The sequence below is a fragment of the Delphinus delphis genome, chromosome 10, assembly GCF_949987515.2.
Source record: "Delphinus delphis chromosome 10, mDelDel1.2, whole genome shotgun sequence".
NCBI lineage: Eukaryota > Metazoa > Chordata > Mammalia > Artiodactyla > Delphinidae > Delphinus > Delphinus delphis.
In genome coordinates this window covers 62,335,243-62,361,941 of record NC_082692.2, presented here as the reverse complement: position 1 = coordinate 62,361,941, position 26,699 = coordinate 62,335,243, and the positions used below count along the sequence as shown (strand labels likewise).

At 46.6% G+C, this 26,699-nt stretch overlaps 1 protein-coding gene across 2 annotated transcripts in view; it reads right to left on the bottom strand.

Moving 5' to 3' along the window:
• LIMD1 (LIM domain containing 1) overlaps nt 1-26,699 on the bottom strand; it is a 71,794-nt gene that overhangs the window by 22,332 nt on the left and 22,763 nt on the right. For both annotated transcript variants that reach the window (XM_060022330.1, XM_060022331.1), the window contains exon 2: nt 12,556-12,657. In XM_060022330.1, coding sequence (XP_059878313.1) covers nt 12,556-12,657 — 102 coding nt within the window. The remainder of the gene's footprint in view (nt 1-12,555; nt 12,658-26,699) is intronic.

Below are 26,699 nucleotides of genomic sequence, written 5' to 3'. Positions count from 1 at the left end.
ACCCCTAGACTGAGCTCTGCTCTAAACTCACTTAGCAAATCATAAAAACCACACTGGAAAGGATTACTGTTTCTAAATAAGTTATCTGCACCCCAGAAGATTTAATGCTCAAGAAGATTTAATGGAATGTAAAAATATCTACGACTCAACAAGGTATGATTCACAACATGTGGCATCCAATCAAAGATGATCAGGCATGTAAAGAGGCAAGAAAACACAACCCATAATGGAGAAAATAATCAATCTATGGAAATCAACCCAGATCTGAGACAGACATTAGCATTAGTAAAGAAGGACGAGTTATTGTTATTCTATTCCATATGTCCCAAAAGTTAAACAGTGACACAGAAGATATTTTTAAGAGGCCCAAATTGAACTGCTAGAGATGACAACTAAAATGTCAGGTGAAAGATACACTGAATGGGATTAAAAGCAGATTACACATTGCAGGAGAAAACATCTATGACGTTAAAAGCATAGCAATAGAAACTGTCCAAAATGCAACAGAGAGGAAAGAATCTAAAAACAAAAAGACCACTAATGGGGGGGAGAGATAAATTAGGAGGTTGGAATTAACATACACACACTACTATATATAAGATAGATGATCAACAAGAAAGCACCATATAGCACAGGGAACTCTACTTAACGCTCTGTAACAACCTATATGGGAAAAGAATCTGAAAAAGAATGAATATGTGTATACGTATAACTGAATCACTTTCCTGTACACCTGAAACTAACACAACATTGTAAATCAACTATACTCCAATTACATTTTTTAAAAAAGAAAGAAAGAAAAGACCATTAAAGTGAGCCGTGGGACAACTTCAAGATGCCGAACCAAGGGGCCACTGGAGTCCCTGAAGGGGAAAGGAGGGTGTGGCAGGAAATTTGAAGAAATAATGGCCAAAAATATTCCAGATTTGATGAAGACCATACACTAACAGATCCAAAAAGCTCAACAAACCCCAAGCACAAGAAACATGAAAAGTGTACCAAGGGACATCATGATCAAACTTCTCAAAATCAATGATAAAGGGAAAATCTTAGAGGAAAAAGACATGTTACGTACAAAGAGACAAAGATAAAGATGGCACTGGATTTCTGATTGAAAACAAAGCAAGCAAGAAAACAGTGAAACAACATTTTTTAAAAATGAAAGAACTATCGACCTAGAATTCCACACACAGCAAAAAATATCTTTTAAAACCAAAGTGAAGTACGGCTGAATTCAGACATTCAAAAGCTGAAACAGTTCTGCACGGGCAGATCTGCATTACCAAAGGAAAAAAAAAAAAAGTTAAAGGAAGTCTTTTTTTTTTTTGCGATACACGGGCCTCTCACTGTTGTGGCCTCTCCCGTTGTGGAGCACAGGCTCCAGACGCGCAGGCTCAGCGGCCATGGCTCACGGGCCCAGCCGCTCCGCGGCATGTGGGATCTTCCCGGACCGGGGCACGAACCCATGTCCCCTGCATCAGCAGGCGGACTCTCAACCACTGCGCCACCAGGGAAGCCCTAAAGGAAGTCTTTTAAGGAGAAAGAAAATGGTACCAGATGAAAATCTGGATTTAAACAAAGGAATGAAGAAGACTAGAAACAGTAACTGCATGGAAAAATAAGATTTTGTTCTCATTAGTTAAATCTCTTTAAAAGATAATTGACTACAGCAATGGAAGAAAACTGAGAGACCGGAAGTAAACCCTTACATTTTAGGGTCAATGAATTTTTGACGAATTTGCCACAACAATCCAATTGAGAAAGAACAGGCTTTTCAACAGACAGGGCTGGGAAAACTGGCTATCCACACGCCAGAGAATGAACCTGAACTTCTACCCCAAACCCCATACAAGAATTAACTCAAAATAGATCCAAGAGCTCAACCTAAGAGCTAAAAACTATAGCTCTCAGGGCATGAATCTTTGTGACATTTGGTAGGTCTATGTTTTCTGAGATAAAGCACCAAAACCACAAGAAACAAAAGAAAAAATAGATAGATTAGACTATATCAAAATTGAAAACTTCTGTGCTGCAAATAATAACATCAGGAAAGTGAAACAACAGTGCACAGAATAACAGAAAACATTGGTAAATTATATATCTAACAGGATATCTACATGTAGAACATATAAAGAACCATTAGATCTCAATAATAAAAAGACAAATAACCCAATTAAAAATGGCTAAGGGGGGACCTTCCCTGAGAGTCCAGTGGTTAAGACTCCGAGCTTCCAATGCAGAGGGCGCAGGTTCAATCCCTGATCAGGGAACTGAGTTCCCACATGCCATTCGGTGCAGCCAAAAAAAAAAGGGTAAGGGATCTGGATAGACATTTATCCAAATAAGACATACAAATAGGCCATGAAAAGATGCTCCATGTCAGTCATCAGGGAAATGCAAATCAAAACCACACTGAGATTCAACTTCACGCTCACTAGGATGGTTAGAATCAAAGTCACACAATCACAAGTACTGGCAAGAATGTGGAGATACTGGAACCCTCGTACACTGCTGGTGGGAATGTAAAATGGTGCAGCCATTTTGCAAAACAGTGCCTCAAAAAAGTTAAACATAGAGTTACCATATGACACAGCGATTCCACTCCTAGATATCTATCCTAAAGAACTGAAAAAATATGTCCACACAGAAACATGCACAAGAATCTTCATAGCAGCCTTATTTATAATGGCCAAAAAGTGGAAACGAGTGCCCACTGACTGATGAATGGATAAATAAAATGTGGTCTATCCATACGATGGATTATTATTCAGCCATAAAAAGGAACGGAGGGACTTCCCTGGTGGCGCACTGGTTAAGAATCCGCCTGCCAATGTAGGGGACACGGGTTTAATCCCTGGTCCAGGAAGATCCCACATGCCGCGGAGCAACTAAGCTTGTGCGCCACAGCTACTGAGCCTGCACTCTAGAGCCCATGAGCCACAACTACTGAGCACGCGGGCTGCAACTACTGAAGCCCGCGTGCCTAGAGCCCGTGCTCCGCAACAAAACAAAACAAAAAGAAGCCACCGCAATGAGAAGCCCGCGCACCTCAACGAAGAGCAGCCCCCGCTCACCGCAACTAGGGAAAGCCCACGCACAGCAATGAAGACCCAACGCAGACAAAAATAAATAAATTCGTGAATAAATAAATATTTTAATAAATAAATATAAAAGGAATGAAGTTCTGATACATGCTACAACATGGATGACTCTGGATCACATTATGCTAAGTAAAAGAAGCTAGTTACAAAAGACCACATACATATGACTCTATTTATATGAAACATCCACAGTAGGCAAATCTATACAGGAGTGCTTGCTTAGGGCCAGAAAAAGAGGGACAGGGAATGGGGAGTGAAAGCTTATGGGTACAGGGTAATGGATAATGCCACCTTTATGCCCTCCAACATTTCCTCAGTGCTAACTGTGTGCCCTGCATTATACTAAAGGTGGCAGATCAAGGGTAAATCAAGGTCAGTTAAACACTGTCCCCGTTCTCACAAAACTGACCACAGAGGGGAAGGCATAGACCCCTGCCAACAGTTTCAATCTAATCATAATTCAAAACACCACAAGACAGGTAAATGAACAAGGTGTGTATGACACCTGCATCAGAGGAGCCACAGCAGAGATCACAATGGAGGACATCGCTTGCAGAGTGATGCGTACCTGGTGGGATGAAGTGTGAGGGCGACAAGACAGGGGTAGGAAAGGGTGGGTGATGTTTAGTGTGGCCGGAGGTTCCGAAGGACACAGGGTGGAGGAGACAGTGGCAAGAGAGCACACAAGAAAGGGTTGGAACTACTTGAAGGAATGCGTTCAATGTCAAGTAAAGGAATCAGACTATGATGTCATGAGAAGAAGTGGCTGAGGTCTCAGAGCAGGGGAGTGGTCCCCTCACAGCTGTGCTCAAAGGCCAGCTGTGTGGATGGAGGTGGGCAGGGCAGCAAACGGGACCTGAGGCAGGCAGGAGGGACAGCAGTGATCCACAGGAGGAACAGAGAGGGTCTTCCCCCAGTGGGGCCCCCGGGCCCCCGCCGGCTTGCAAACCCACCAACAGTGGACACTGCAGGGGCTGCTGCTTGCACGGTCTGTCCCGGCAATGGATTTGCCAGACTCCCAGGCTGCTCAGTGCCCCGGAGGTGCATCTGGTGCTTGAAAACCTGATCACAGGATCCACGCCTGGCTCATGTGGTAATAAGGATTCTCTTCCCCTTTAAACTTTAACTGGCAGGAAGATTGCATTGGCTTTGAGTCATCAAGTCAACAGAAGACCACAGAGCAATGAGGAAGAAGCATATGACGTACTTCTAAATGGAACAAACAGAACATAAAAGCAAGTACTGTGATGACAACCTGGCAAAAATGATGTCCATGTGGGTATAGCCAACATTATTTTGTTTTGGTTTGGTTTGGTTTGGGGTTATGGGTGATTTTCTTCTTCCACATGTATTTTTTTTACAATGTGACTATATTGCCTTTGTGACGCATAAAGTAAAAACAATAAACTTACTGATTGTTTCTTATTAATAAGTGAACTATGGCTTAGGAGTAGAGACTTTACCTACAATGTCCAATATGGTAGCCACTAGCCACGTGTGGCTATTTCAATTTAAACTGAATTAATTAAAATGAAATAAAAATGTCAACTCCACAGTCACACTAGCCACGTTTCAAGCACTCAAAAGTCACATGCGGCCGTGGCTACCCTACTGGACGGTGCACGTCTAGAGCTCAGAAAAGCAGCCAGGGAGCTGGGGGACAAATGAAGGTAAGTGGGTGGGGGTGAGGCCAGTCACACGGCCACAGACAAGATCCCAGCTGACTGCATCGGACCCCCTGAGATGCTCGTCACGCACGCATGGGCCTCTGCTCTGTAGACTTCAGGAATCAGGATGTCTGCAGGTGGAACAAGCTTCTTGGGACTGGGGCTGGTGTTCGGTAAAGATGAGGACCAGAGAGGTGGCAAAAACATAGACTGTGGAGCCACCTGGACCTGACTCGGGACCCCAGTCCCCCACAGACCAGCTACGCAACTGCTCTGGGGCTCTACTTCCTCTTGTGCAAATGAGTGTGGCTGGGAAGCAAATGAGGGGCGTGAGATGACCGAGCAAATATTCTGCAAACGGTGGCTCATAGTACAACCCGTGTCAGAGGCATCAGAGCACTGACAGAAAGCCTGGGTGCAGACGAAATTGCCAGTATATATACGGGGAAGGCAGAGGAGGAAGAGAGAGAGAGGGAGGGAGGTTGATCGGCTATAAGGAATTGGCTCCCATGATTATGGGGATCGACAAGTCCCAAGATCTGCAGTCAGCAGGCTGGAGGCCCAGGACAGTGATGATGTAGCTCCAGCCCAAAGGCAGGAAACAACTGGTGTCCCTGTTCCAGGCAGTCAGGCAGGAGGAAGTCCCCTCACTCCAGAAGTGTCTACCTTTTTGTTCTATTGAACAAAACTGACTGGGTGAGGACCACCCACATAAGGGAGAGCTTTACTCAGTCTACCAATTGTTACTCCATCAAGAAACCTTCACAGACACCCAGAATAATGTTAGACCAAACTCTGGGCACCCCATGGCCCAGTCAAGTTGACACATAAAATTAACCATCGCAGGGCCAGAGGTGGGGACGGAAGCTTAAGAGAACGTTTGAGAGACAGAACATTTAAGAGAGAAGAGATGCCCTTAGCAAGATGAGGGCACAAAGGAGGCCCAAGCAGTAACTGTGGTGCCAGAACAAAGCTCAGTTTTCCGTAAAAGACCTCACTCCCTAAATCCAGGGTTCTGGGTCCGAGATGCGGCACCCAGTGTAACGTCATGTGCTTATCAGGGTGTGATGAGCCCCGGCGTGTCAGAGCACCCTCCATTATGCTCTTAGGGTTGAGGACACACTGGGTACCACCAAGTCTCACCGTTGGTCTGGGATTATTGAAGGAAAGGGTGCAGATTTCCACCCAAACTATGCGTGTGCAAATGTAAGAAAAGTGTTTGGAATGCAGGTGTGGCAATTAATGATACAGGTCGCACTGGAGTCACCCTTACAACATAGCTTAAAAATTCCAGACTCCTTTAATGTCACAGGCACGAAGAAGCTGATGTTCTCTCACTGTCGGGGACATCATGGCTTCTCACTGCATCAACAAAGTCTGACCTGGGAAACCAAGTCTGGTCCCAATTCTGGTGCACGCAGCAGAACTGGGTTTGCTGGAGAGGGACAAGTGACCGTCTGATGACACGTCAAGTAAAAGCCACCCCTCTGCTCTCCTGCAACCCGCACAGCCCTTTGCCCAGCTCCGTCTATTTTGGTCGTTTCCTGATTCCACCCTCACCCGCTGATTTCCTTTGTATCTGCCCACGGTCCCTTCCTCACTTTCTTGATCTTCAGCTTTTCCCCTAGATCCAGCTGACTCATTCAGCTTGCACACAAATGCTGAATCTGATGAGGAATATTGGGATGACTCAACAGCTCAGAAATTCAGGGATCAAAGCCCTTAAAAAGGAACAGACCTCTAATCAAAGCCCTTAATCCACTTCTCTCCTACGGGTACATCCCACCCACTACTGAATTCTAGCTCCCCTATTCCAAGTACAAGGCCACTCTTCTGCATTCACAAGTCAAAAGTATCCCCAAACCCAACCTTTGCTGTCACATAGCCCCCAGGCAGAGATGAACCTGAGATGTCATGGCAAGATCCAGTGTCTCTCTAAGCAAAGCTAATTTGATACGGTGGCTGCAAGCAAGGGCTGTGGGTCCACACGGTCCTGGGTTCAAGTGCCAATCAGGCTATTTAACATCGATATAACCAACCACAAGCAAACTAAACTCTCCAAGCCTCTGCTCATCTGTGAAATGAGAGTAATAACAGTGCTGAACTCACTGGGCTGTTAATAAGGATTTAGTGAGCTACTGCGAGCGAGAGGATCGGGCAGGGTCAGGCCGAAAGTAAGCTAGAAAGCTCACCTGCGAATTACTTACAAATATTGAGAAGACTCTTAAGAAAGCGTGCCTGCCATGAATTAAAGGGAGACCTCCCTAACTCAGGCTCAACTATTTCAGAATCTGGGCACCTCCAAAGGCTGGGCTGGTGAGGAGGCATATACAGAGTCCATGAAAAAGGTTAACATGATTTCAGAGGCAGTGCTTAGACTTGGTAAGAGAAACAAAACCACCACCAAGAACCCTGCCGCACTTCAGATGTGAACTCACTGATGGATGAATCACCAGTCACTGACTTACTCACTAAGAACCTCCGTCCCACAGCTCTGGGCTCATTTCTAGTTGCTTCATTTACCTGAAGGAATGGAATGGCACTTTCTGGTGTTCTGGACGCAGGATCTCACTAACTCTGTTAGACAGACTTTCCCTGATGGGGTCTAAATAAATGTGTGAGATTTCCCTATAAAATCCCTTCACAACCTTTAACAGGCATGGATGTTGGGTTTTGGGAAGGTGGGATGGGCAGTGGCATATATTCTTATTTTTGTTGTGTTTTTTCCCTAAGTGCACCGCCAACTCAGGTACATAAACACTAGGTCACAACACTCAAGCGTCACCTGTTCTGGCCATGACCTGCACATCCCAGCCCTGTTCTGTCAGTGGACCCCATCCGGCCCCCAGCTGCCTTCCTCTGAGCTCAGGCCTGTGCTGGGCATAATCCCCATCAGCCTCAGGACTGCCTGCCCCCCAAGCCCTACCCCAAAGACCAGGGCACCCTTGTGGTCTACTGGCTTCTGGGGAGGAGCATGTCGTATCTCGTCTATCGTTTTCCAACTCACACAGCTAAAAAGCAGTAGGGGCCGTGAACATGGCAAACTGGTTTCCCCATGACTCCAGGATGGAATTTATTTAGTCTTTACAAAATGAACAAAATCTTACTTTCTGGGCCTAAAACGGCCTGGGGTGAGGACACAGAGCCTGGCCTCCCTCTGCCTCATAGTCTATCCTGGAAGGTGCCGAGGAGACGTCACTTGACCCCCCAAGTCCAGCACCCTTTTTCTTCATTCTTGTTCCGCCTCTCTCGAGCCACAGACAGGCGCCAGCTTCTCCTCATTCAGGCCACTTGACACATGGTGTCCAGACACATGGCACATGGCTGGCCAAGGCCATGCCTACCCTCCCCCTACCCATGCTGTGCCAACGGCTCCTGAGAGCATCCAGTCGGGGGGCCTGGCCACCTTGGGTGGGCAGAGCCGAGGTGGGAGAAGGAGACCCACAGCACACATCTCCATGGCAACCAAACACACCCGCTGCCGAGGGAGGAGCATGTCAAAAAAGAACTTTAACAAACCACATAAACGCCCACGCATCGTGCCCTGAATGCTTGCTTCTGGGAACGAACACCAAGGAAACAACTCAGCAGAGGGAGAAAAGCACACAGGCACAAAGACATTCACTGGGGCCACGTGTAATAACCAACAAACCCGAGACATGGAGACACTCGCTCCCTGCCATCAAACCGAGGAACGGCTCAGGTGACAGCTATGTAACTGTGAAAATGATTATTATGAAGAAGACTACAAACTAGGGTGAATTTATGACACAATATTAAATCAGAAAGGATACAATACTGGTTTACACTCTATGATCACAACTCTAAAAAATGTGTATAAATCTGGACAAAATCTCGAAGGGAAAATATTAGTGAAAATACCTGTTCTAGAATGATAACAAACCAGGTTACCGTCTTTGAAATTTTTTGTGGCTGTCATGTTGTTCCCACAACTAAAAATGAACTAAACATTGTTGCTTGTTGGCAGATGGGGAATTGGCCGAGGTGCCCGGGAGAACTTGCACCATCCGGAGGCGGAGGTTTGTCTGGGCGTGTGAAACACCTTGGGATCCTCCTGGGACAAAGGATGAACGGCGTGTAAGGAACTGCTCTAGGGCTGTCTCCGGGACACGAGACAGTCTCTCATCTCTGATGAGGTGAGGACTCTCTGCCCCACCCCTCTGAAGGGAGCTGCTGACTCATGACCACTTAGCCACGTCCAGGATTGACTACTTAGCATCCCATAACTTACACTGCAGTCATCGGCCCTTTTGTTTCAGTGTTGTCCCTTTTGGGGTGTGGGACGGGGACAAAGGCACCTTCGGCATGTCCTTTTTGTTGCTCACGAAGGGAATAAATTGTCTGAACCTAGAAGTAGCTTGTTTTATCTTTACTGATCAAATCAGTCGGGCCTTGGCCTGGCCTTGTAAGTGCATGTGAGCTCTCAATAAGATCCCGATATTATGTTTTAATAAAGTATCAATAAGACCCAAGAAGTGAGTGTGTGCACGTGCCGGTGTGTGTGCATGTGTGTGTACCTACAGAAATACATGTTCACGGTGTTTCAGGCTAGATTATTCTCATAAATGAAATGGGAAAACACACTCACACACATATATACAGTACGCTCTCACACACACTGTAACCAACCAGACAGACAGATGTGCAAGGCTAACCTAATCTGGATTCAGGAGCCATGGATTCAGCTCAACTGCTAGGTTTTCAACCTCGAGAAGTCTCTTTCCCTCTCTGACCCCAATTTTCTCTTCCCCAACGAAGGAGGGGACGGACTGGATAAGAACCCGGCCCCCACTGTGCTGTGTCCACGCGCCGAGGCTCACACAGACATCCTTGAGGACTCGCAGAGGCAGGACGTGGGCCACCCTGGCACCTCCTTCTGCTGAAAGCAGTTACTGGCAGCAGTAAGTTAACTGAACAAAGGCAAGTCACTTCTGGCGTCCACGAGAAGCTGCTCAGGCACGTGCCTGGGTCTCCAACTGCTCCCTGTGAGTGGGGAGGAAGCTGTATGTTTACCCACAACAGGAATGCCACCACACTCACTTTCTGATGGAACTCAGAGCTTCCTTCAGCAACTCTGCTCTAGGGCCTGGTTTGCTGGCAGCACCAGAATCGCAGACAGTGGTTCATTGTTTATGTGAGAAGGTAGGGCATGCCTAGTTCAGGAGAAACGGTTCTTTCCTGCTTGGGGAACAAGGAAGGCTTCCTGGAAGAGGAGGCATTGGAGCTGGGTCCTAAAAGCTGGACAGAATTTAAATGCACGAAGTGAGTGGGGAAAGGAGGTTCCAGGGAGTGAATGGGGAAGAGACAAATTGTCTCACTGTGATAAGGAAGTAGGAAGCAATAAAACACAGACCAGACCACAAGGGCCTTAAATGCTAGAACAAGCAAAATCCCAAAGCAGCTGTCTTCCTGAGTGTTTGTGTTTGTCATAATTTGACAATAAACTCAGCCCATTAAGGAACTGCCAGCTAGTTAAGCAGCCACTGGTGGAATCAACAGACTCACCAGTAGTTTTTGCCCCCCAGCAACTTTCTAGTTCAAATGGTAATTGCTTGAGATATAAAAACAGCCTCTACTTAATATTTATTTTCTTTTTTCCTGGAAGATAGAGCAAATATTAAGAAACAGTTACAGGAGCCAAAAGTCAAAGATAATTTTTAAAAGAAGGTGTGATCACAACTCTTTACAGATAAAACGCAAACACAGGTCAAAGATTTTATTTAATTCATCATTGAATAAGAGACCAATAAGATGTTACAACTGGGAGACAGCAAAGAACCATCCACATGCAGGCCATCAGAAATGCTGAAGTAAATTTGCTTAATGGGTGCAAAACTGGTCAATCTCTGCCAGACACAGTTTGTGTTGCTGTGGACAGGAATCACGGGCCTTGCCGTCAAGATTCTGCAACTTACAGAGTGTAACACAGCTCAAAGGCAAGGAAAGGCCCAGAGACCCAGGGAATCCAATAACCAGAAAACTCCTACATTTCCACTGCGGACGCTCGGGAGACTGTGTGATCCATCTCAAAGTCTTTCACAATTTTCCCTACAAAGGTGAGTAACGATCAAGGCGGAAACTCTTAGGCATGTGTTTTATGGGAAATCACAGTGAGGATGAAGCCTAAGGTTTGGAACCGGGCATATGCCTGTGCCACCAAGGCATGGCAGGCCCATGCCCACCTGGTGAACTTCAGACTAGGAACCAGAGGGCTCTTGCGGGCTGTGCCACAAACCAGCCGAGAAAGTCCCTCCTCTTTCCGTCTCCGGAGGCTTCTAAAATGAGAAGCTTGGCACTAATCCCAGGTACTCGGTTCTGGCCACACCTGGGAGTCACCGGAGGAGCTTAGAAACAATACATGTGCCCCACTCTAGAAACCTCACCCCTAGGGCTTCTGATTCTGCTGGTCAGGGTGGGGCTGGGGCATCACTGGCTTTTTTTTTTTTTTTTTGGCTGCATTGGATCTTCATTGCTGTGCGTGGACTTTTCTCTAGTTACGGCGAGCGGGGGCTACTCTTCGTTGTGGTGCGCGGGCTTCTCATCGCGGTGGCTTCTCTGTGAAGCACGGACTCTAAGCATGCGGTCTTCGGTAGTTGTGGCACACGGACTCAGTAGTTGTGGCTCGCAAGCTCTAGAGCACAGGCTCAGTAGTTGTGGCACACGGGCTCAGTAGTTGTGGCTCGCGAGCTCTAGAGCACAGGCTCAGTAGTTGTGGCGCACGGGCTTAGATGTTCTGCGGCATGCGGGATCTTCCCAGACCAGGGCTCAAACCCGCGTCCACTGCACTGGCAGGCGGATTCTTAACCACTGTGCCACCAGGGAAGTCCATCACTGGCTTTTAAAATCTCTCCCCCAACCCTCCCATGATTCTAATGAACTGCCAGGACTGAGGACCTCTGGGCCAGAAGATAAGACCCCCTGGTCCCGGACTCTCTTTGGCTTTGTTGTAATGTTTCCTTTTAATAGACAGCTGCCAGCCTTGGTGTAGAAGTGGAGATGTCAGTGGGACATTTTTCAAAAATGCTCCTCAAAATTAATCTTTGGTAGAGACCGTGAAAAAAGCACAATTCATGGCTCCGTCAGACTTCGCAAACAGCCTGCAATGTGTTAGAATCTTCCACTGTGGATGCCATCAGTTCAATGAGCAGTTTGCTGAGCTGAGCGCAGGCCTAGTTTCCTGGTTTGCTGCTTTAGGCATAATGCCCATAATGCAGTACAAAGATGCCCAGAGGTGTTTGCTAAGAGGCATCGATACGTGTGTGGCATGCATACACACAGGCATTCACGCACACGCTCACACTTCACAATGAACAGCAGCCTCCAAATGAAAGATCGGGGCCAAAGAGTTGTGAAAGGACCCTGCTTCACACAGGGGTAACTGACTGACTGGTCCCCGCGGTGGCGGAGAAAACTGACAACAGGGCAGACAATGGTGAATCCCAGCGCTTTCCTCCCGACTCTTCTGAGACCTCTGATATGCATTACAAACCTGATGTTATTAGGGATTGCTCCACTACCACCAGAGTGGGCCCCAGGCAAACCCTGGTACTCTGTGATAGGTCAGCTTACCCTGATGGGCCTTGTGTTGGTGGTACAAAACCCTGTTCTAGAGGACACTGTCCTGTCTTCCCATAGGACCATGGAGGGACATGGGCCAAGTGTCTCCAGGAAGGATGCTCTTCCGTCTCCTCCCTTCCTGGTTCCCTGTGTTCCTTACCCTGTCCCTCAACACACACACACACACACACACACACACACACACTTACTGCAGGCCGCACAGGTGAAGCACGCGTCGTGGTAGAGGTTCCCCATGGCCTGGCAGGCCTGGCCGGCCCCAAACACCCCCTTGCTGCATTTCACACAGGCTCCTGCAAGGGAAAGAACACGGCAGTGAGTCAGGAGGGAAACAGTGTAAAGTGAGTGATAAAAAGCCAATGGACAGGGCTTCCCTGGTGGCGCAGTGGTTGAGAGTCCGCCTGCCGATGCAGGGGACACGGGTTCGTGCCCTGGTCTGGGAAGATCCCACACGCCGCGAAGCGGCTAGGCCCGTGAGCCATGGCCGCTGAGCCTGTGCATCCGGAGCCTGTGCTCCGCAACGGGAGAGGCCACAACAGTGAGAGGTCCGTGTACCGCAAAAAAAAAAAAAAAGCCAATGGACAAAGCAAGATACCCACCCCTTCCCCCAACCAGCCCATCACCAAATCCGGAGGATTACTCCTTTGCAATGTCTTTCTCTCATGCTCTCTCCCTCCGTCATCCTTTCAACTATCAGTTCTTTCCACTGCAGGAATCAGGCCCCAGGCTCGTGTTCAGGCCCCCTCCACACCAGTGTGCTAATGTTCAGAACACCTCCACTTCTTCCATCTCCTCCGTTGCCCAAAGCTTTCCAAGCCTCCCACCGTTATAAGACAATGTCCAAATGCTGCACCAGGATTACAATATGCCAAATACACAGGTTGGGCAACTTCAAACAAATTATTTCCTTTAATTTACAATGGGAACCACCAACGGGGATTTACTAACCTCACTTTTTACAACGAGTGATCAGGCCCCCAAGCCCCAGGTCTCTCAGACTGCAAGCCCAGTGCTCTGCCCTGCGCCTGCCCCTGGCCACTGGGTCTCAGCTCCTCGCCTTTGCTCGGGGCTCCCCTGTCTGTGCCCTATGCCCACTCTTCGGTTCCTTTATATGGTCCCTTATGTGGGCCAGTCCACATAAAAGGGGGTGTTGGAATCTCCCTTCCAAAGAACTCCCCCATTATAGTCAAATGAAAAAGATCACAATTATGTAAATAATGCATGAAATTTTTTTTAAAAGATTCAAGAAGGAAATATAGCAAAACTGTAAAGTTATGGCTGGTTTTACTTCTTTCCATCTTCTGTATTAAAAAAAAAACTTACAAGGGCAGGCATTGTTATAGCTGAAAAAAGTCTAGTCTCAAAAAATGTTTGGATCTGTTTTTTTTAATTTTTAAAAATTTTTAATTTTTTGGCCATGCCGAGTGGCTTGTGGGATCTTAGTTCCCTAACCAGGGATTGAACCCGGGCCCATGGCACTGAAAGCATCGAGTCCTAACCACTGGACTGCCAGGGAATTCCCCTGGATCTGTTTAAATACACTGTATAATGTTAAAATTTTTGAAAAATAAATTAGGTATCTCTATACACTTTATATATAAAATATCTATAACTAATTTTTCAAAAATTTAAATATATATAAAAAGGTCCCCCAGCATCCATCAGGGCAGCCAGCTCATGTCCTTGGTCAGGGGCTCAGCAGCCTTTTCTAGCTCTGCTTCCCATCTGTCAGGCTGCAAATCCCCAGCCACATTCTGCCTACAGGGCAGAAAGCCCTGTGTTTCAGAGTTCTTATCATTTCAAGTTGATAAACTGCATCACCTTCAAAGGAAGTCCAAGCTAACACATCCTTCACGAAACACGCCCACACCAACCACACCAGGTGCACAGAGAACACACTCAGCCCAGGGCCCTCACGTCGCTTCACCAACACTCCCTTAGGAAGCAGGTGATGCCGTCTGTAGGAACAGTACTGGGTCAGCCGAGAAAACTGGCTCTTGGGGGAATTCGCTTAAGGAAAGTTCTAGGGATCACAACTGGTGGTTATTTGTAGTTCTTCCGCTTTAACATTTTATTATGAAAACTTTCAAGCATGCAGAAAAATGGGAAGAATCATACAGGGAACACTCATATGCCCACCACCTCAATTCTACAATTGTTAGCATTTTGCTGCCCATCCCTTAATCAATGCAACCATCCATCTTATTTGGGATACATTTCACAGTAAGATGCAGACAGCAGTCCACTTCACCCTGAACACTTCAGCCTGCATATCATTAATGAGTCCATTATTTGCTTAGTTATTTTTTCAAGATAAAATTCAAACAGTGAAATGCACAAATTATAAGTCTATCATCCAATGAGTTTTGACAAGTAACCTATGTAATGTAAACCTAGATCAAGATATAGAATGTTTCCAACACCCCAGCAAGTTCCCCAAGGCCCTTCTCTTCTGCCTTTTCTTACTGGCTATGAAATTACCTTTGTGTGTGGGTACGCATGCACGCACACGCACACGCACACACATATGCAGGATGAAACTACTGGACAGCTGGTATTTCTGTACCTAGCAAACAGCATGATGAAATTGAAAACATCGAGGAACTCAGAGGCATCAGCATTTCTTTTTGTCTGATTATTTCACATACAGCTTAGGCTGCTCTCAAGTCAAGAAATACATCCGTTCTGGGCAAACTGCATTCCTTTGCTGGCACAATCAGAGCTGTGTCCAGCTAGCAGGGAAGAGTGAAGACGGCAGGGTTCTGCCAGTACCACTCCTCTCTAAACCTGTTGCAGCAGGCTTATCACTCTAGAAACCAATGGTGCTGGCGGCCGGCCAATGAAGCAGGTGGCCCAGGTGGGCCAGGCGGGGCCTCTGGCATTTAGGCGTGTGTGTGGACATGGAAGCAATGGGGTTGGCGTGCCCAGCACTGGACACGGCACCTACTGTGCTGTGGCAGGTTACTGGTTACCTGGGCACTGCCTGCCTCTCCTAGTGAATTGGGAGCACCTTCAAGATAGGGGCCACATCGATGTAAACTGGTGTAGCCATTATGGAAAACAGTCTGGTGGTTCCTTAAGAAACTAAAACTGGAATTACCATATGATCCAATAATCCCACTCCTGGGCATGTATCTAGAAAAGACAAAAACTCTTATTTGAAAAGATACATGCACCCCGATGTTCACAGCGGTAATATTTACAATAGCCAAGATATGGAAGCAACCCAAGTGCTTCAACAGATGAATGGATAAAGAAGATGTGGTGTATATATACACACAATGGAATATTACTCAGCCATAAAAGGAATGAACTAATGCCATCTGCAGCAACGTGGATGGACCTAGAGATTATCATATTATGTGAAGTAAGTCAGACAGAGAAAGACATTATTATATGTGGAATCTAAAAAGCAACACAAATGAACTTATTTACAAAAAAGAAATAGACTCACAGACATAGAAAACAACCTTATGGTTACCGAAGGGAAAAGAGGGGGAGGGATAAATTAGGAGTATGGGATTAACAGATACAAACTACTGTATATAAAATAGATAACAAGGATTTACTGTACAGCACAGGGAACACATATTCAATATCTTGTAATAACATTATGGAAAAGAATCTGAAAAAGAATATATATATTCTTTTCACTTCGCTGTACACCTGAAACTAATACAATATTGTAAATGAACTATACTTCAGTAAAATAAATAAATAAAAATGTTTGAAACATAAAATAAAATAAAATCCAAAAAAAGAGAGACAGGGCCACGTCTTAGCTGTGGCCTCCGCAAGGGTTCCGTGAAGAACTGTTGAGCTGAATCACTTTCTGTGCAGCTCCACGTATAGCCTGTGTCGCCTCCCCTCTACCCTGGCCCTCACCTCCTTGTACCTGGGGTACACACACCCCTGTAAATGCCTTTTACAGAGTCTTATGCATCTCTGAACACCTGCAGCCCCTGACAAAGTGCACTCCTATGCCCTCAACAAACATACATAAAAATAGAGAAACAGACAACGTGGGCCTCTACTGAGCCCCGGTTGACGACATAATTCAAACATGGTGATGGGGGGAGAACTTTCTCTTGAAAAACAGCAACTATCGGACAAAGAGAAGGTATTAATTATACTATTTGGTGATCCTGGGGTTGATTTCCAGACCACCCATCCCAAGTGCCCTGGGACTGGACTCTAAACCTTTACAAAGAGCAACACCGGCTGGTTTGTCCGGCAGCAACCAAAGCACGCTCAAAGCAGCCTGGATGGAACCTCAAAGCAACGTGAATGTAATTCTGCTCACGAACATGGAACAAAACCACCCCAAGCGCAACCTCACTTCTTCCCTCTCCATCACTGTGGTCTCTGCGCTTAAGCCCCGTGGAAATGTTAGCTGCAAAGCACAGAGAAGCAGTGAGACTCCACTGAAGCAGTGATCAGCCCTTCCACCTGTCTGCATGGGGAGTGCGGGAAGAGGACCCCCTTGGAGACAGCTTGCCAGTGAGGAGAGGTGGAATACATCTCCTGAGTCAGAGGGATGCTCCTGGGTCACAAGGACATGAACTCGTCTTGCCTGGGCTTGGGGAATAAAATCAGACAACCTCTCACTCAAGCTCGTAAAGTGAGAGGCAGGGTGGGCAGCATCTTCCAGTGGACACTGACAACTGCCCAGGCCTCCCTGGGCTTCCTGCTGCGTTATCTCTCCACATCAGGCCTTCCTCCGCTCCTGCAGCCAGCAGAGTGACACTCTCTCTGGCTTCCTCTTAACCCAAGGGCTGGGACCTACTGACTTCAGCATCCCCCTCGCTCTCTCTCATTCCTTGGGGATGCTGACATCCTTTCTCACCACTCTGAGCATCGAGCGCAGATACAAAACAAGGAAGGAAGCCACTTGTGCTCTAAACCATCAGTCACGGACGGAGGAGGTCCCACAAGAAGCCAAGTAGGTAAGAAAATATTTCATCCCTGTGGCTTGTGGTAAATGGATAGAAAAGTACTTCATGGGCAAGAAATAGATCTAGTCTTCCTTTGGCAGGAAAAAAAAAAAAAGACAAAGTAAATTTCATATTCTAGGAAATAACGTACCTCCCAGAGCCTGAGCTAGGAGCGTTCATCCAGTGCACGCTGAATGTACATCCCCTTTCTCACACCCACGTTCTAGAAATCCTAGAAAGGTGCTGTAACTTGCTGAAGGTCACACCGCTGGGACGTTTGAAAGATGGAATCTGAGCCCAAGTTCTAACTCAAAGGTCCCATTATTCCCATCTGGTTGGCAGCTGTGTGGCTCTTCCTGCAACACACATGGGCCACCCCCCAAAAAAAGAAGGAGCTCCTTACTCACCACCCGCCCCCCCCATCCCCCAACATACAATCTGTTCAGGGATTCAGACCCAAGACCAGCCCTGTCCCGGATCTCCTGGTGGCCACCCGGCCCACCTCCCATGCTGGCCTATCCTACGCACACAAGGCCATCTTTCTGCCAGGGACCTCCATCACAAGGCCGCCCCACACAGACCCTCTGTTCCTCCTACCCTTCTGCCAGGGACACTGCAGCTGAAGGATTCACCCCACGAGTGCTTCCCCACCATTCACTCGGAGCCAGGCTCTCTGCAGACGCTGGCAGTAGGATGGTGAGCAGCGCGACTGCACTCTGACCCCTGCCCTCATGGAAGGGTCATCCAAGGAGCCAGGAAACCAGACTATGCCACTACTGATAGGTGAGCTGACCAATCTCACCCAAAGTCCTGTGCTGTAAGTTTGCTTAAGTGGCCAGGGCCGAGCAGAGGCTCGGGCTTGTGAAATAATAAGAAATACATATATTGGTCTCTGCCCCAAGTTTCTGCTAATATTTGGTTTTTGACCCCAGTTCCTGACACAGAGTTCCTAAATCCCTTGGAATTTCCTGGGCAAAATGAGCATCTTTTGTTCTAATGAGGAAACACTGCGTGGGCTCCTGGTTGGGGGCTGGTCACCAGAAAGACCAAGTCAGGCTTATAAGTTTGGAACTTTCAGCCCTACCCCTCCGTCCTCCAGGGAGGGGAGAGGGGCTGGAAAATGAGTTAATAATCAATCGTGCCTACATGATGAAGCCTCCTCAATGTACAGGATTCAGAGAGCTTCGAGGTTGGTGAACACAGCCACATGCCAGGAGGGTGACACACCCCAACTACACCAGGCAGAAGTTTCTGTACTCAGGACCCTTCCAGACCTTTTCCTATGTATCTCTTCATCCAACTGTTAAACTGTATCCTTCATCATATCCTTTATAATAAACTGGTAAATGTGTTTCCCTAAGTTCTGTGAGTCATTAAGGCAAAAAATCAAACCCAAGGAGGGGGTGGGGGGAACTCTGATTTATAGCCAGTCAGAGGCATAGTTGGCAAAGTGGGAGGGGGACTTGTAGGACTGAGTCCTTCCTTAACCTGTGGGGTCTGTGCTAACTCCAGTTAGCATCAGATTGAATTGAACTGTAGGACACCTGGCTGGTGTCAGAGAATTGGTTGGTGTGGGAAAAACCACACATCTGGTGTCAGAAGTGTGAGCACTCGTAGCACAAAGAAACAGAAGTGAGTTTTTCCGAGACAGGACTCAACAAGAAGAAAAGACTCCTAGACACCCTTTGCTTTCCACATGGTCCCTTAGTTAGAAGATTTTAAAGGAAATCCTTACTTTTCCTCAACAGAGGAAAGTCATAAAATGTCAATCACATATTACTATAGTAATCCAAGCTCCAAAACCAGGAGGAAAGTGAGGGAAAGAAGGAATTAAACTTTAAGAGAAGGGAGGAAAGGATATGCAACTATTGCCCTGTAGTTAGACTCACTGCCCTTTAATCCATTCTCCAAACTCTAGCCAGAGGGATCTTCTTTTAAACAGCTTTAATGAGGTATAAGTGACACCCAATAAACTGCACATATTTAAAGTGTACAATTTGATAACTTTTGACATTTGAATACACCTGTGAAAGCATCACCACAATTAGGACAGTGAACACACCCACCATCCCCAAAGATTCCACATGTCCTCACACCTTTTCTAATGGCCCCTCCCTGGGCAACCACTGCTCTGCTTTCTGTCAGCAGAGGTCAGTTTGGAAGGCTATGCTCACCACTATACCACCAATGTGAGCTCAGTTTGTATTTTCTAGAGGTTATATACATGGAGCCTAGAGCATGTACTCGTTTTTTGTCTGGTTTCTTTCACTCAGCATAATGATTCTGAGATTCACCCAGCTTCTGTATACACCGAGAGTTCATTCCTTTTCATTGCTGAGTTGTTGTCCATTGTGTGATGGGACCACCATTTTCTTATCCACTCAGCTGATGATGAACATGAGTGGTTTCCACTTTGGGGCTGTTACAAATAAAGCTGCTTGTGTACAAGTGTTTATGTATAGACATATTTCTCCTTTTCTCTTGGGTAACTTAGGAGTGGATTGGCTCAGGCTTATGGTAAGTGTATATTTAACTTTTTAAAAAGCTGCCCAGACTACCCTGGTGGTCTAGTGGGTAAGACTCCGAGCTCCCAATGCAGGCAGCCAGGGTTCGATCCTTGGTCGGGGAACTAGATCCCGAAGGCTGCAACTAAGAGTTTGCATGCCACAACTAAGAAGCCTGTATGCCGCAACTAAGAGTCCAAGTGCCGCAACTAAAAGATCCTGCATGCTGCAACTAAGACCTGGTGCAGCCAAAATAAATAAATAAATGTTTTTTTTTTAAAAAAGAAGAAGCTGCCAAACTGTTTCCCAAAGAAGATCTATCATCTCACATTCCCACCAGCAGTTTATGAGAGTTCCAGTTTCTCCACATCTTTGCCAGTACTTGGAATGGCAGTCATCCTGATTTTGTCCATTCCAATAGGTGGGTAGTAGTACCTCACTGTGTTTTTGGTTCTGTTTTTTTTTTTGCTGCTCCGCATGGCACGCAGGATCTTAGTTCCCCGACCAGGGGTTGAACTCATGCCCTCTACAGTGGAAGCGCGGAGTCCTACCCAGTTGACCGCCAGGGAATTCCCCCTCGTTGTGGTTTTAATTTGCATTTCTCCAGTGACTAATGATGTTGCACGGGAGCATTTTTGCTGTGTTTATTTACCATCCTGTATCTTCTTTGGTGAGATGTCTGTTCAAATCTTTTGCTCATTTTTTTTTCCTTTTCTTGAGTTATGAGAATTTCCTACATATTCAAGAGACAAGTCCTTTATCAGATATATGCTTTGGAAAGATTTTGCTAGAGTCCTATGAAATCCAGCTGCCTTAGTCTCCCCCAGGATCTCAGCAGCACTTTTTTTTTTTAATTAATTAATTTACTTGTATATTTATTTATTTTTGGCTACGTTGGTCTTCATTGCTGCACACAGGCTTTCTCTAGTTGCAGCGAGCAGGGGCTACTCTTTGGTGTGGTGCGCAGGCTTCTCATTGCGGTGGCTTCTCTCGTTGTGGAGCACGGGCTCTAGGCACACGGGCTTCAGTAGTTGTGGCTCATGGGCTCAGTAGTTGGGGCTCGTGGGCTCTAGAGCGCAGGCTCAGTAGTTGTGGTGCACGGGCTTAGCTGCTCCGCAGCATGTGGGATCTTCCCGGGCCAGGGCTCGAACCCGTGTCCCCTTGGCAGGTGGATTCTTAACCACTGCGCCACCAGGGAAGTCCCCTCAGCAGCCTTTTAACTCAAGGAGTCTCCCAGGCTCTCTCTCCCTTCTCCCTCCTGTGTCAATGTCTGGAAACTCTCTCAAGGCAGTAAGCTGGGACAATCATAGGGCCGACCCATTTGCTTCCCGTCTCTCAAGGATCATTGTCTATCCTTGCCTGAATCCAGTATCTTGAAAACCTTTTGTTCATATACTAATTCAAGCCGGCCTAACTCTCTTGGTGCACAACAGTGGTTCCCAAACGGCTTAGCGGGGAGAAATTTTTCTCAAAAAAAGTATCAGTGGAACCTCAAGAGTATATAACAGACGAAAGGGAAACCACGACACTTGAGATGGGACAGAGCCCACTCTGCCTCCTGGAATGTCCCGGCCCACTGCAACAGTTCCAGGAAGATTATTTGAGAACGAATAACACAGCCTAACTGATCGAATGCAGACACCACCCAGCCTAGCCTGGGCAGCGTTCCATGTGAAGGAAGTGATCCCAAATTGGCATTCAATGATCTCCTGTACACCCAAAGCCAAAAAACAAATTGGGTTTAGGGCCATGGCATCTTCCCTACTGGCTTGCAAAGGCAGGGTTTATAAACAAGGAGGTCCGCAAAGCAGCCTCAGCGTGAGGTTTTGGCTACAGCAGAATCCCTGCCTCCTTACTACAGACAGCCTGAGGACCGTGCAGCACTCCTTCAACTGAACACACAGCCAAGTCGCCACCTTTTATTGTCAGGGTAAGGTTTGAAATAAAAAGATTCCATCAGGCCGGCCAATGGGAGTGGCCCTGCACCTCCAGCTCACACCTGGGCCTTGTCCGGGTGACCACTCCTCTCCCAGTGAGGAAGGGAGGCCTCTGAGAGGTGCGGGCATCCTTTTTAGCTCTGAACGGATGCTGCACATCACATGGCATCACACAGCCGTGGACCACATACTACGCTGAAAGGCGGCTGAAGCCAGGGGCAGGGCACGCAGTCAGGTTGGGGGTGGCTGAGAGGACAGAGTTGGATGAATTAGTCTGCACACAAGTTGAGCAAGGCTTTTTCTCAGCAAAAGGTTGCAGCCTATGGACCTGGGCGGCTCTGGGCAGCTCTGGGAGTCAACAGGTTCTAGAAGAGGGGCCAAGCGTTTGGCAGAGCTGGGCCAATGGCCTCAGCAGCAGACTTCCTCCTAGCCACAATAGAAGCTCGTGGAAAGAGCCCTGAAGGCGGTGGGTGCCGGGCTCCTGCCTCCCAGGCAGACGGCTGCCTCTCAAGGAAGGAATCAAAGTAGATGCCCACCATCACCTCCAGAGACTCTGGTTCCAATTTGGGGGTGGGACCACAGCGCCTCAGTTGACTCTAAGGCTCGGCCAAGGCTGAGAACCATGGATGCAGATAACACAACAAAACACATCCTCCCCGGCACCCGGGCCTCCCCTGCCTGCCCTCTCTCCCACGCACCCTGTAGTTCCCAGGTCAAGGGGTGATACTCTCACCAAGCTACAAAGGACGTACTCAAGGCCATTCTGGGCTATGGGGTCATTGCAGCAGGCTACTTTCTTCAATCTCAAAGCTATTCAAAACCAACGACGGCTTCACTTCATTGCAGTGGGAAAGGAAGTTTCTCTCGCAGTTTCCCAATCACCACCATAAGCTCTAGCTAGCCTTGCCAGACAACCTGCAGGGGCACTTCTGCCCCAGCGCACTCCCATTCTCTGGCCGAATCATTCCCTGCCCTCCGCTCTCCGAAGGAAAGAGTTCAACAGCCTCCAGGGCACCCTGTGCTGTGGCTTCTGGGCTCGCCCACCTGCGTACTCCCCCTCCTCCAGCCTCTCTGCACAGAGCCCAGTTATCTTTCTCAACTCTTATCCAAAATAGAAATATGCCAATCAGCACAGGAAAAGGTGTTCCACCCAGGAGCCAAATGCAAAGGTGGGTGCCACTCGTCACTGTCTCAGCGGCAAAGACGAAAGCAATGATAATAACAATAGTGAGAGTGTCACAGGGGGTGCAGAGAAAAGGGCATTCTCGTACACTGTTAGTGGAAGCATAAATGTGGACGACCTTTCTGGAGGGCAGTGTGGCACCACCTATTGAAAGCCTTAAAAATGGGACTTCCCTGGCGGACCAGTGGTTAAGACTCCAAGTTTCCACTGCAGGAGGTGTGGGTTTGTGGGAATTAAGATCCCGCACGTGGCATGGCGCGGTAAGTAAATAAATAACTAGAAGGAAGCCTTAAAAAGTCTTCACGCCATTTGATTCAAGAATTTATTAGAATTTTTCCCAAAGAAAAAAATCAAAGATGCTGCCCAAAATGGATATGCAGAGACAGTAAGCAGATGAGTGGCTGCCTCGGACTGGGGGAGAGGGGGCAAGGGGGCATCTGCTAATGGGGGTGGGCTTTCTTTTTGGGGTGATGAAGATGTTCTAAATTAGACAGTGATGATGGTTGTACAACTCAGTGAATATACTAAAAGCTGTTGAATTGTACACTATCAAGGGGTGGATTTATGGCATGTGAATTATATCTCAGTAAAGCAGTTATAAAAAAACAAAAAGTCGGGCTTCCCTGGTGGCGCAGTGGTTGGGAGTCCGCCTGCCGATGCAGGGGACGTGGGTTTGTGCCCCGGTCTGGGAAGATCCCACATGCCGCGGAGCGGCTGGGCCCGTGAGCCATGGCCGCTGAGCCTGCGCGTCCGGAGCCTGTGCTCCGCAACGGGAGAGGCCACAACAGTGAGAGGCCCGCGTACCGCAAAAAAAAAAAAAAAAAAAAAAAGTCATCAAACTATTATTAAAATACTTAAGCATGGATAATTGAAAACAATATAAATACCCGAATGAAGACGTAAAGTTAAATAAATACTACACAGGGGCTTCCCTGGTGACGCAGTGGTTGAGAGTCCGCCTGCCGATGCAGGGGACACGGATTCGTGTCCCGGTCCGGGAAGATCCCACCTGCCGCGGAGCGGCTGGGCCCGTGAGCCATAGCTGCTGAGCCTGCGCGTCCGGAGCCTGTGCTCCGCAACGGGAGAGGCTACAACAGTGAGAGGCCCGTGTAATGCAAAATAAATAAATAAATACTACACAACTTAAAAAAATCATACTCTACAGCGGTGCCACCCGATAGAACTTTTTCTGTGATAATGAAAATGTTCTATTCTGGATTGTCCAATATGACAGCTCAAGTGGCTGCTGAGCCCTTGAAATGTGGCTAGTACACCTAAGTAATTGGATTTTTTAAGTTTAAATAATCCCATGTATTGAGCAACACAGTTCTAGAGTATTCTTTTATGATACCAACTGTTCACAATACAATGGGACCACGATGCATATGGACACATTGTTCTCTATTCTGTTTTTTTAAAGAGTATATTTACAGATAAAGTCATGACCACGAGGATGAACACTAATTATCGTCCATGTTCACTGCTGAGAAGTAGGGGTTAGGGAGGATTTTTATGGTATTCTTTAACCTCTTCATATATTCGAAAATGAAGATACATTACCATCATAATCAAAAACAAGGTTTTTTTTAAGATTTAAACAATGTTTTCAATATAATGCAAATCCGCCACCTCACACTCTGATACCTACGGGAAGAGTGCTCCTCAGAGCATCCTGCAGCCCTTCAACCAGCCCCTCCCCACACACAAAGTTGCTGCTCCCCCCACCCCACCCCCAAGTTCATTCACTTTCAGGGGCTTCTCACGTGATTTTGGACTCACAAATAAGTTGTAAAAGTAATACAAAGACTTTCTATATACCCTTCATCCAGATTTCCCAAATGTTAACTCTTGTACGACCACAGTACAATTACCAAAGATCAGGAAATTAACACTGATATAATACATATTATATATATTATACACACACACACACACACACACACACACATACACTAATCTATAGACCTCATTCAAATTTCAACAACTGTCCCACTAACGTCATTTTCCTTGGACCAGGAGCCAATGCCAGAACTAAATCCACTGCATTTAGTAAGTGTCTCCTTTTATGAGAGACAGATCCTTAATCTGTTTTTGTCTTACGTGACCTTGACACTTTTGAAGAGTAGTGGTCAATTATTTTGCACACTGTCTCTCATTTTGGTCGTGTCTAATGTTTTCTCATGATCAGATTGAGGTTATGTGTATCTGGCAGGAACACCCCAGAAGTAATGATGTGCCCTTCACAGCACATCATATCAGGATATACATGCTATTGCTACGTCTTAACTACTGGTGAGATTAACTTTGATCTCTTCTTAAGGTAGAATTTGCCAGGTTTCTCCACTGTGAAGTTTTACTTTCTCTTTGTAATTATTAAGACATTTATGGGAAAACACTTTGACATTAAGCAAATACCCATTTCTTCATCATATATTTTTGCCCACTATTCAGCCTCCACTGATTCTTGCCTGAAACAATTATTACAATGGTCTTTTCAAATGGTGACCTTTCTATCTTCATCTTTCTTTCTACATTTCACTAAGAGGATCTTCTGTACAAGAGTTTTCCCCCCAATTCTCCCCATTTATTTATTTCAGTAAGGACTTATGGATATTTATTTTATTCTCTGGGTTATAATCCATTTCTATCATTATTTGTTTTGTTGCTCAAATTGTCACAGATTTTGAAGCCAGTTTCTCAAGGTAGCTCACTCCTAACATCACTCTTTCTTGTGAGAAGGCTCAAAATTGTGCATTTTCCCCAGGATCTTTGCACAAACATAAACTGCTAGAACAAACGTCAACCTCCAGCAGAACCCATTTTGAAGGCTGAGTGGTACAGCATTTATATCACTACTCCCTTACCTGTCAGATTATTCTGCGTAACCCTCTCTTGACATTGGTTCAATTTCCCTCCAGCATCTCAGAATCCCCCAGCCAACTTCCCCCACCACCAGCTTTTCTCCTAGATTATTTTCTTGCCTTTGGCCTCAGAATCCCCTGATTTCTCAAAGGAGGCTCAGTTGCGTTTCTCACCCCCTTCAGCTCTCAGCTCAAACAAGGGTTGTCAGATAAAATACTAGTCGCCCAGTCAACTGTGAATTTTAGATAAACAGTGAGCAATTCTTTAGTGTAAGTATACCGCGTGCAAATTTGAATCTCATGTAAATGAATAATTGTGTAGTATAAGTATGTCCCAAACATTGCATGGTACATACTTACACACTAAAAAAATATTCATTGTTTCTCTGAAATTCAAATTCAACTGGGTGTCCTATATTTTCATTTGTTAAATCTGGCAACCCAAGTTCAAGCATAAAGAAGAGGCGGCATTTATTGTCCACACAATTGGTGACCAGTTTAGGCAAGAAGATAAGCAGCTAAAACACTTTAGAGTTCATTATCCTTTTCTAGGGAGCGTTTTGTTTTTGTTTTTGAAACACTTTTACTGCAGTATAACATGCATAAAGAAAACCCCATGGTTTACGACTCAATGATTTTTCCCAAAATAAGCACTCCTGTGTAAACACCAAGCACATCAGGACATGGAGCATCGCCAGCCCCAGGATCAGGGTCCACTCCTGCTGAGCCTGAGGATGGCCCGGCCCCCTCCTGTGGTGGATCTGGAAAGAGTGGCTTTGGGCATAAACACTGGGTTCAGATCCCACCTTGGGCACAAGTCCAGTTTCCTCACCTGCCAGATGAGTTTTAATAACATATACATTTCATGGGGTAACTTTGAGGATTAACTGAGGTCATGTAAGTGCCTGCAACTGCT